We start from the raw sequence: 11,132 nt of genomic DNA, 5'->3' as shown, positions 1-11,132 counted from the left end.
CCCTGCATCACTCTGTGATCCTGTGAGCGTAATCCCTTGGCACTAAAGCCTCTTATTGACGATGCAGTAAACCTGCTCTGTACACACCAGAAAAGTAAAATAAAAGATGTTCCAAATTTGTGTTTGGCAAAATAAGAGACTGAAATCAATTAGATGTTTCCAGATCAATAGGGGTTTCAGTCAATACCCTTCTGTCAGAACAACATCTAGCAGACCTGTTGACAGCACTCAAAATCTCATGATTTAAAATCTCTGTTTGGGTTGTTATTAAAGCTGTTATTCAGTCCTTATCTGTTTGCTGCTACTTGTAGAGACTGTTTGTGGGGACAGCCTGAAGGTCTTGACTGAAAGTTTTGGCTGTCGCACACGAAACTTAATTACAAGGTCAGAGGCAAGAACTTGTTTGTTGGGGATGTAGGGGAGGAAAATAAAAGCTTTCGAGATTTCGCTTCAGAGCAATCTCCTTTTGCATTTGGGGGCAGTGTCACTGTTGCAGTCCAAGGCTTGAATTCCATCTTTGTTTAATTAACCCGAACCCAAATATTGCTGAAAATATTTGCAGAATTTGGGGAAGCTTCCGTCCAGAGTCAGCCAAGCAATTCTAGGAATAGTTCAACCTGCCACATCCTAACATCTATATTCAGCAAGATAAGTAAGCAGGAATTCTTTCCTTTAGCACTGAATTCATTGCCAAAATGAAGTTCAGAAGCTATCTGAGAATCTAATTCCTCAAGGATGGAGGCACTGAAGGACATGCGTAAATCTTGCCCCGCAGCGGACAATGAGTACCAGTACAATGAGAATCAGAGGAAGAGAGCTCACAAATTATGATTACCATGCGGGCTGTGGGAGCCTTTGACCTTCCTGAAGGGCAAGAGGGGAAAGTTTCTATGCACCCAGCAAGCACTGCTAGGCGGGACTAACACCCATCCCCTGCAGATGAAGAATCCCCCCAAACTGCAAGCCTTCTTGAGGGAAACAAATTTCCATAGGCCAGCAGCTGCTGAAAGTGCTTCAAACAGCACAGGCCCACGCTGGTGATGTGCCTGTTTGTTGAAGATGAACTGAATCACATCCCTATAGGCTTTACACTGGACACATCCCTATAGGACCCTAAGGTTACTCATACCTGCCTCATACAGGCAAGCCAGCCCACTCTGCCCTTATGCCTGCATCACCTAAGGGTCTGTCAGTCTGTGTCTTTCTGCATTTCTCACCTCCCCACAGCAGGACCCTGGTCTGAATGCTGGCACGGTGAGGAGGCTGATGAGAGCCTGCTCACCTGGTGCTACTTTTACGTGGAGCCGAGCCATTTGGCAGCGTCACGCTTCATATTACATTACAAAATCCAATCGTCTCTCTCTCTTCTTTTCTTCTTGCCAGCAAGCAGCAGGTCCTGGGGCTTTGTGAGTTGGTTAAATTCTGTGAGCACAGACCCAGCACCATGCCACTCAGACAGGTAATATCAGAACGAATGCCTCAGCCCCGGGTCCATGTAGCTCAGCATACGGGGCTACCAGCACCAGCTAACAGTCCCCTGCTAAGGTTGACAGCAGGAACAGGCAACTGTTCAGTGATTCGCCCCCAAAACACCCTTGGCTTGCGGGCGTTCGTTCGCGGTTCAGGAACATTCTGGGTCAGGCACACTGCCTTTGTACTCCACTGCCCTCAAGTATTCTTTTGTCACTCATTCACCCAGCCATTACCCAACCCACCCACACCTCGGTGTGCGCACATCCTGCAGCGAGCTGTTCCGCAACTGTTCCTACTGCCGCTGTGGAGTCTCCATTTACTTTTGCGTTTTGCATGTCCACCTTTTACTTCATTCATTTTTCTTTGAAAAAGCATAACATTTTTATTTGAAAATTTTAGAAGCTCGGGACAATTTGTCAGAATTGTAATCTCGGGGAGAAACGTAATGGGAGTGAGAAATATTATTGCAGTTATTTTGGCTCTCCTCTTGCCTTTACTTATCAGCGACTATGCAAACTCCCGATGCAAACCCTTGCAGTTTGGCGACATTTGCACAATGCCCGACCCTTTTCCAGAACAGCCTGCCCTCGAGTAACGGGATGCCTCTTGGCCACCTTTCCTTTGCTTGAGCTCCGTCTTCCGTTCCAACTGGAGCCGTCACCGTCGGGAAAAGCTTTAAAACGCAATTTTGGGGGGCTTGCTAAGCGCATCCCGGGCTCCTGAGACCCGGCTTTGGGAGCTGACAACCTCCCACCGTACCGAGCCGCCGAGTACCCGCTGCGGAGGCGGACAAGTGCGTGTGTGTAGGGGGGGGGCGAACCGACTGCCGGACAGACGGCCGGACAGACGGCCGGACAGCGGTGTCCCGAGCCGGGCGGCGGCCGGGGGGGCGCCGCCGGGGCGCTGCCGGCGGAAGGCGCTGGGGGCCGTGCCCGGCCCGGCGCTATCCGGCCGGCGGGGAAGCGCTGCCGGCAGCCGCGGCTCGGCGCCCGGGGGCGGGAGCGGAGCCGGGGCCGCCTCCTCCGCCCGCCTTGGCTCGGGGCCCGGCCGGGGAAAGGAGGGGGAGAAGGGGACGGGGAAGGGGACGGGGACGGGGGAGGGGGGGGGTCCCGGTGCGCGGCGGCTCGCAGCGGGTGCGGGCAGCGCCTCCTGGCGCCGCCGCGGGGCCGGGGCGGGTGTCGGAGGGCAGGGCAGGGCCGGCCCCCCCGCGGCGGGGTGTGCGCGGCTGCCGCTGATGACAGTAATTTTGAGGGCGATGTTGCAACGGGGCAGAGTGTGCGGGGCGGCCCGTGCCCGCGTTTATAACGCTCCCGGAGCGCCCTCGGCACCGCGATCCTAAGCGGGGCAGCGGCAGCGGCGCCCGGCCCCTCCGCCCCCCCACCCCCTACCCCCGCCGCCTCCCCCTGCCCCCGGGCCGGGCACTTGGCCGGCCTCAGCCCGCCCCCGGCTGCTGAGCGCAGAGCACGGCCCCGCGGCGGAGATGAGGGGCAAGGAGGAGAAGTCGTCGCTCAAAGGTGATGATGGGGGGCACCGGGGGACACGGGGGAGGGGGGGGGCACCGACTGGGAGGGAGGAGGGGGCGTGAGGGACGCCGCGACCCGCGGCAGGTTGCGCGGGGCACCGGGGGCTGTGGCAGAGCCTGGGGTTTCTTTTTCTTTTCGCCTTTCTTTTCTCTTTTTTCTCTTTAATTTCTGCCTCCGCTGCTAGCGGCAGTTTTGGCGACAGGCGCGAGGAAAGCGACAAGTGGGAGCAGGCAGAGCCCCAGCAGCCGCTCCCCTCGCCCCTGCCCTCCCCGGCGCCGCTGCGCCCGCACTGGGGCGCCAGGGATCCCCCCCCCCCCTCCCCATCTCCCGGCGGGACCCCGACCCCTTTCCCTCCTTCTTCCCTCGGTGTAAGGCGCTTTTGGAGAGCTGCGCCCACCTCGCTGGGTGCCCCTGCTGCTGTCACCCCCCGAGGTGCGGCCGGCTGCCAAGGGATGCCGCCCAGCGGCCGGCTGGTGTTGGGCACGGGGGGGGCACGGCAGCGGTGCCCCACGCACCGTGATCCCGAGTGGTCGTGGATAGGGGAAGCAAAAGGGAAAGCAATTCCTCTCCCCCCCCCCCTTTTCTTTTTTTTTTTTCTCCCTTTTTTTTTTTTTTATTTTCTCCTTTTTTTTTTGACGTTTGCACTGGTGCACTTGTCATCTCCCCACCGCTTCCAGCAGCAGACCTCTCAGCCCTTTCCTCCCCCCGCCTCCAAGTTCAGGGAACCGGGACTTATTTATTTATTTTCCCTTACGTTTTCCCCTTTTTTGGCATTAAAAAAAAAAAAAAAGGAAAAAAAATTTTTTTTTTTTTTTGGTTCGCTTTTGTGCTTTTGTTTGTTTTCCTTTTCCCTTTCGGTAACGGCCCGGCCGGGATCAGGGCAGCGCACAGAAGGGACATTTGTTTGTTTTAATGCAAACCGGGCAGGAAATCTTGTTCTCCGGAGCGGGGAGCAGGGAGGGGGGGGAATCAGTCTCCCGGGGCCGGCAGCGGGGCGGCGCCGTTCATCCCCCCCCCCGACGGCCCCGGAGGCGGCCCCCGGGGGGGGGACGATCGGCGCCGCCCCTCTCCGGTCCCGCCCCGCTCCGCCGCCACTTAAGCGCTGTCGGGGGCCGCTCCGGGGCAGTGCGGTGCTGGTCGCAGTCGGCTCCTTTTCGCGGCATCTTTTTTCCCCTTCCAATCCCAGCGCAATGACAGTGAAGGCAGCCGAGGCGTCGGGTCCCACCTTGACCTACGCCAAGATGAGGGGCATGGTGGCCATCCTCATCGGTGAGGCGGGCAGCGGGGATGCTGTTGGGTGGTGTGCTTTTTTTTTTTTTTTTTAACAAGACAGGCAGATGGCTTCGCGATTTTTTTATTTTTTATTTTTTTTAACACTCCTGTCCTTTTATTTTATAGCTTTCATGAAGCAGAGAAGAATGGGGCTGAATGACTTCATTCAGAAGATAGCCACCAACTCCTATGCATGCAAACAGTAAGTATCAGACACTTCGGCCGGGTTTCAGTAATAAATACCATTACGTTTTATGAGACCGAGGGAAAAAAATTGTTTACTCTAATGCCTCTGGCATGACTGTTACTGAAGAGTTAATTGCTCTTCTTGAGGTATTATTACTCACCTTGCACCAGTTCTTCATGAGCTGGGTTTGGGCGAGATGAGTCGGATGGGATTTCTAGAGCCCTGTCCCTATTTTGATTTGTACTTACGGCACAAAGACATTTCTTCTTATGGCCGATTTTACTTTCTCTAGATGGATTTTATTTCTCAAGCCGAATAGGTTGTTTCAGTTGCTTTCTTTAACAGTCTAAGCCAAAACTGAACTCTCGCCAGCGCGGTACTTGCTTGCCCTCTGGCGGAAAAATCTGCCTGACACTTACGGTGACTGATTATGCATGCTTTTCTCCTTACAGCCCTGAAGTTCAGTCTATTCTGAAAATCTCCCAGCCTCAAGAGCCTGAACTTATGAACGCTAATCCTTCTCCTCCGGTAAGCAGATTTAATGCTCTGTGAAGCATTTTTAGAACATCAACTGAGCTGGTAATAGAAGCGTAGCAAAATTAGCATCACGAGTGTAACTTCAGTTTATAGCACTGATGTAGCTGGGAAAAAGAGTAATTAAGTTAGACTGAAACATTTTCCTAAAGTGGAGAAGAAGATTTTAAAAATAAAGCTTATTAGTTGAAACTTCACTGTGGAATGTAGCTAAGACCTCAAAGAATTCTTAAGTAAACCACTGCTGTTACACTTCTATTGCGTAGTACCAAATAGTTTAACTTAATGACAGATGTCTAGATTCCTTTCCTTTTAGTGATAAGGAGAGGGCTGATCCTTTCTTTTGTGATCACTTTATCTATACTTTAAAAAAAAGAGAAGCACTGTTGAGCCTCTCACCACCAAGCTGTTTTAATAAATGTGGTTTCTATGTGTTTATTTTTCTAGCCCAGTCCTTCGCAGCAGATCAATCTTGGTCCATCATCCAACCCACATGCCAAACCGTCAGACTTCCATTTCTTAAAAGTGATTGGAAAAGGCAGTTTTGGGAAGGTAAGCTCAACTTCTTTTTACTGTAATTGATTATTCTTCAGCTCTTTTATGTAATGTCTGAGGGTTGTGCCTATACCGGCTTTGGGGAAAGGTGGTCATTTAAAACAGACCCGGGCATGTGCTGCTGCCCTGTGCCTGGCCCACTGCTGAGCTGTGGGAAGCAGGAGCGGGGTGCTGCATTTAAAAGTCACAGAAGAGCAAGGGAGTGAGGAGGCAGGAGTGCTTTAGCTTGGGGGAATTACTCTTGGAAAGAACGCTAGCTGTAAAAGCTGGATTTGTTTATCTGTGGGAGTGGTGATAGCTTTAGGCATTGCCAGCAAAGAGCTTGCAAGGTGAACTGGAGGAGTGTAGGAGTGCTCAGCATTTATCAGAAAGCGTTGTTTCTCATTGCTTGCAATTTGTTCTGTATTTCAGTATTGCTCAGTTCTGGGAATTTGTTCTGTTTCAGGTTCTCCTTGCACGGCATAAGGCAGAAGAGCAGTTTTACGCTGTCAAAGTCCTGCAGAAAAAAGCAATCCTGAAAAAGAAGGAGGTAAGCTGCTTCTTAGTGATGCTGTTGTGATGTCAGTCAAATACATTTTTACTGCTATTGCTCAGCAAATCCTGTTGCTAAACATTGATGGTTTCTCATGTTTTCAGGAAAAGCACATTATGTCAGAACGCAATGTCCTGCTGAAAAATGTGAAACACCCCTTCCTAGTCGGACTTCACTTCTCCTTCCAAACTGCAGACAAATTGTATTTTGTCCTAGACTACATCAATGGTGGAGAGGTAAGCAGCAAGAAAATTAAATACCGTTTCCTATCATGTGACAGTGGTAGGGTAGGCTTTTACCCCTTCCTTTTAAATAAGAGTTCCAGGGGGAAAAGCCATGAGGGAAAAGTTACTAGAGTTAATGTTTCCAGCCTGCCAAGTTTTGAACTACCAAAGGATCGTTAGGCCATTTCCTGCCATTGTTCTCCCTAGCTATATATGTTGAGTCTAATTAAGTGCATTGTTAACAGGCTTTGGCGCCGTTTACAGAACTTTGTTCTTTCTGTCTCCTGCAGTTGTTCTACCATCTCCAGAGGGAGCGTTGCTTCCTGGAACCAAGAGCCCGATTTTATGCTGCTGAAATTGCCAGTGCATTGGGCTACCTGCACTCCCTGAACATAGTTTATCGGTAAGCAGCGTTGTTCTGCTTGTTAGACTAAAAAAAATACAGGTCCTGTGTTTAATAAGCATTAAAAAGTTTACCTCAGTATTAGCTCAAAATAGCTAAACAGTCTTCTTGCTCTAATGAGTGCTTTTGTTCTTTCATCTTTCCTACAGTGACTTGAAGCCAGAGAATATTCTGCTTGATTCTCAAGGGCACATTGTCTTGACGGACTTCGGACTCTGCAAAGAAAACATAGAGCACAACGGCACAACCTCCACCTTCTGCGGCACACCTGAGGTACGTCCAGTCCTCAGCCTGCAGTGAGAATTGACACTTCTTGTGCATTTTTACAGTGGGTTAGACAAGTGGGAGGCAGTATGGGTCTTGTAATATCAGGCTGTGGTGAGGACATGGGGGACACAGCTTGTTGATTAGGGAGAGAACGGCTTTTAAGCTGTCTCCCTGTTTATAAAGTACTTGCATCTTTCCAGTAGCTTAGATGTTGCTGGGATTCAGTAAGCTACTTTCACTCAACAGCAAGGGGGTTTCTTAACTGCAAGGATCGCTTTGGCTAACAAGGCTCTTTTCTTCCACAGTATCTTGCTCCTGAAGTTCTGCACAAGCAGCCCTATGACAGGACTGTGGACTGGTGGTGCCTTGGAGCAGTCTTGTATGAGATGCTTTATGGCCTGGTAAGTCCTTGGTGTCAGATCAAACGAGCTTGCTCTTGAGCTTTCCCTGTGCTCTCGGCACAGACTCGCATGTTGTCAGCCTCATTAACTTTGGTCTCTCCATTGCTGTTTCCACAGCCGCCCTTCTACAGCAGGAACACAGCAGAAATGTATGATAACATCTTGAACAAACCCTTGCAGCTGAAGCCAAATATTACCAACTCTGCTAGACATCTCCTGGAAGGCCTTCTGCAGAAGGATAGGACAAAGAGGCTTGGCGCCAAGGAGGACTTCGTAAGTGCCAAGTGGCCAGTTCTTCCCTGTGTGCAGCACAGGAAGATGACTAGGTCATATTACTTACATTAGCTGGGGTCTGAATTAATCTATTTTTCTCTCCCTAACAGATGGAGATTAAGAGTCACATCTTCTTCTCCCCAATTAACTGGGATGATCTCATTAATAAGAAGATTACTCCCCCTTTTAACCCAAATGTGGTACGTATCACTTCTAATTATAGAATGTATAAAGTGTCTTTGCTTCCTACATGTCTATGTGGGGCGCCCAGAAGCCAGAGGGAACTAATCAGGTAGCTGTGTTTGGGAAACACAGCTTTTCCTTTCCTTGTGGCTGTCTAGACAAGGTTAAAAATAAGCTGTAGCTGACTTTTTGCTGATGGACAGTCTAAATTTAGCTGGCTTTTTTTTTTTTTTTTTTTTTTTGGCCTCTGACAAATGATTCATTTGCGTGGCTATTTAAAAATAATCCCCCTTATCCCCATGTTACTAAAGGGTAAGGTAAGGTGCAGAAAGGAAGTAGCTTCACAAGCACAGAGTAACATTTGGCTTGTCAGATATTAGCATCTAAGAATAGGGTTGTGGTAGTTCTTCTACTGTCTGAGCACTTCTCCAGCTCAGTTTAATAACTTGTCCAGAGATGGTAGTCTCAGATTAAGGGTGCTTGTCCCATTCTGAATTGAACTGTGCACTTAGAGAAAATAGAAAGACTTGTTCTAAATGTTGTGCCTTTCCATTTCTCTCTTTTCAACAGAGTGGCCCCAGTGACCTGCGGCACTTCGATCCTGAGTTTACAGATGAGCCAGTCCCCAACTCCATCGGCCAGTCTCCAGACAGCATCCTCATCACCGCCAGTGTCAAAGAAGCTGCTGAGGCTTTTTTGGGCTTCTCGTATGCCCCACCCGTGGATTCTTTCTTATGAACATTTTTCTTTCTTTCCCTTTTTAATAATAATAATTATTATTTTTGGTTTTGTTTGGCCTGCTGGTGGAATTGCCAGTTGACCAGTCATCTTGAAACAGAATTTGCACATTTCCACCATGGCAGCTTTGCAGCCTTAATTTCAACTACACTGTTCGCTGGAAGCTTTTTTGAAGAGCACATCACTCTCTGAATGAGCGTTACAGGCTTTTCATTTCCATTCGTTCTTCCCCCAAAGTGGTGCTGTCTCCTTGGGAAAGAAAAATAAAAGTGACTGCTGCCATAGGCTGCTACAGCAGACTGTAGGAATAAGAACAAGCAGTTTTGAAATCATGCTCTGAAAAGCCTTGCCTGAAGATCTATCCGCACGTGATGAGGATTTTATGAAATGTGCCTTTTTCTGATGAGATCTTGTTAGCTCCAAAGCTTTCCCTGTTGCAGAGTGTGTTTCTTAGTTCATTTATGTGGGTTTACTATGTGAACAAATGGTATGCGTGTGGTCTGCGTACTACAGATGGACTTAGTGTAAAGCATCAATGTGACACTTGCAGGATACCACAATGTGGGGCATTGTTTGTTTCTTCCATATTTGGAAGATAAATTAAGTGTAATTTTGAAATTTTTTTTGTAAATCTATACAGTCAACTAAAATTATTGAAATGGGCTCACAATTACTTGTATCCAAATGCTTGAAGAAAGCATTGCTGCTATGAAAAGATTTCTATTTTTAGAAAGGGTTTTTATGGACCAAAATGCCCCAGCTGCAGTCAGTCAAAGCTGTTGGTTTCTTTTTTTCTTTTTCCTTTTTTTTCCCTTTCTTTTTGTTTAAAAGATGTCATCTGTAAAATGGGCATTATTTATGGTTTTGGGGGTTTTTCATTCCTAATTGTATGTATTGTAAAAAAGATCTGTACATTCAGTTGTAACTCTAGATGTATATTTAAACTTACAGACTTACTTGTAATGTATACTATCATTGTAATGTAATATAATTAACATGGTTATATGTATCATATTTTTTTGTGACCAAACCCATTGGTTTGCAGTAAAATCTTGAAAAATACATCCATGAAGTCTCATTTCTCTTTTAAAACAAAGGTTTTATCCCTAAAAAAAAAAAAAAATAGCTTCTTTAAACAAATAAAAATAAAAAAAAAAATCAGCTGCCAATTAGCAAGGATACCTGTATAACTTTGCTTAGGTGTGTGATGATTATTTTGTCAAGCTGCACATATACATGCTGTTTGCCAAAATACTTGTTTTCCAAATGTGGGTGGGTATACATCAGTTTGGGCTCCCTTGTGTGGGAGCATCATAGGTCCTCAAGGACTTTATCTACCTCTAGCAAAGTGATGGTACTGCTCCCTGATGTAGACAAAGCTTAACTACACTTAAAGAATTAACTCATTAGGACAGTTGTATAACAAAGACTTGAGCTATTTTACTACTATGCTGCAGACATGCTAAAAGTAGGTTTTTCTAAGGCTAGTGGAAGCTCCCTATTTGGGCATCTGTCTGGGAGCATTGAACATTGCTGCTATAACGTGTACAATGCACCCTGAAATCTGCCCTCCTACCCTATAGCAAGAGGGCAGATTTCACCAACTCATTAAATGCTTACTTGGATGGGGTATGCATTTTGTGAAAAAATGAGCTGTTAAATACAGGTTTTTATTACTGACTACAGCTGGGTGGATTGCAAGAGGGAGTTGCTGTCTTGTTTCAGTCAAGAATTAAGCTTCTGGGGTGATCCCATTCAATTTCTTTTTCTGCATGGTGATGGATGGTTTCCTTCTATTAGGGACTGCGTGCCTGCACCTTATTTACAGCTCCCATTGTCCGCTGGTTATTGCAGTTGGTGGTCTTAGCAATTTGGAGAATCAAAATGAGCAGTTGCTCAGAATAACCTGGACAGACTCTGCTGTAGCTCATGTCACTGCAATAATGGAAGTGTAAGCAAAGCTCTCATAGGGATGGTATTTCTGTTCATTATGTTTCTGAGATAAAAACATTCAGTAATTTTCCATCTTTTATTATCTGCTGGATGAAGGAACAACAACAACAACAAAGTGTTTTCACCTATAAATCGTGTCTCTGGGAAACTACTCTCACAGCTGAAAATGCTAAGTTATAGCAGCCAAGAAACCCGTCTCCTTTCAGATCATGTTAGGATATGAAAGAAATGTAGCTGCCTCCCCCTCAGACTTCAGCAACCTTCAAATTCATAAGTTCAGTAACTCTTTGAATAGCATGCTGACAGGCCTTGCAAAGTTTTCCACTGCTATAATGTGCCTGAAACATCTTTTGTGTTGATGCCTTCTGGGACAGAGGTGTTAAAATATAAAGTACTAATTTGCTTCTATAGAAAATGAAACTGCACTTGCTACGCCACACAGTTTTGTGATATGCATTATCTTTGCCTTACATTTCCCACTCATTAGCAAGGTGCTGCATGTAGATATGCAAACAGAAAAGTGCAGCCTTAACGTAACAAAATGTTAAATGCTTTCTACCAATTTTAATAAAAAACCACTGGAGGTATTAATAATGAAGAAACGTGGAACTTCA

General features: G+C 47.1%; 1 protein-coding gene across 2 annotated transcripts; it reads left to right on the top strand.

Moving 5' to 3' along the window:
• Nucleotides 1-2,877: 2,877 nt before the first annotated feature.
• On the top strand, nucleotides 2,878-9,602 carry SGK1 (serum/glucocorticoid regulated kinase 1). 2 transcript variants are annotated; one of them, XM_032185045.1, is made up of 12 exons: nucleotides 2,878-2,987; nucleotides 4,395-4,470; nucleotides 4,908-4,983; nucleotides 5,437-5,541; nucleotides 5,990-6,073; nucleotides 6,181-6,312; nucleotides 6,591-6,703; nucleotides 6,853-6,976; nucleotides 7,276-7,371; nucleotides 7,489-7,644; nucleotides 7,755-7,844; nucleotides 8,398-9,602. In XM_032185045.1, the coding sequence occupies exons 1-12, from the start codon at nucleotides 2,954-2,956 to the stop codon at nucleotides 8,563-8,565; spliced, it is 1,254 nt and encodes a 417-aa protein (XP_032040936.1). In that variant the 5' UTR covers nucleotides 2,878-2,953; the 3' UTR covers nucleotides 8,566-9,602. The 2 variants fall into 2 exon arrangements, with proteins under 2 accessions (XP_032040936.1, XP_032040935.1); XM_032185044.1 differs by lacking the exon at nucleotides 2,878-2,987 and adding an exon at nucleotides 4,122-4,265.
• Nucleotides 9,603-11,132: the final 1,530 nt, after the last annotated feature.

This window comes from Aythya fuligula, chromosome 3, assembly GCF_009819795.1.
Source record: "Aythya fuligula isolate bAytFul2 chromosome 3, bAytFul2.pri, whole genome shotgun sequence".
In the NCBI taxonomy this organism is placed as follows: Eukaryota; Metazoa; Chordata; class Aves; order Anseriformes; family Anatidae; genus Aythya; species Aythya fuligula.
Note: the sequence above shows the minus strand (reverse complement) of the source record. Positions and strands in the feature narration are given on the sequence as shown.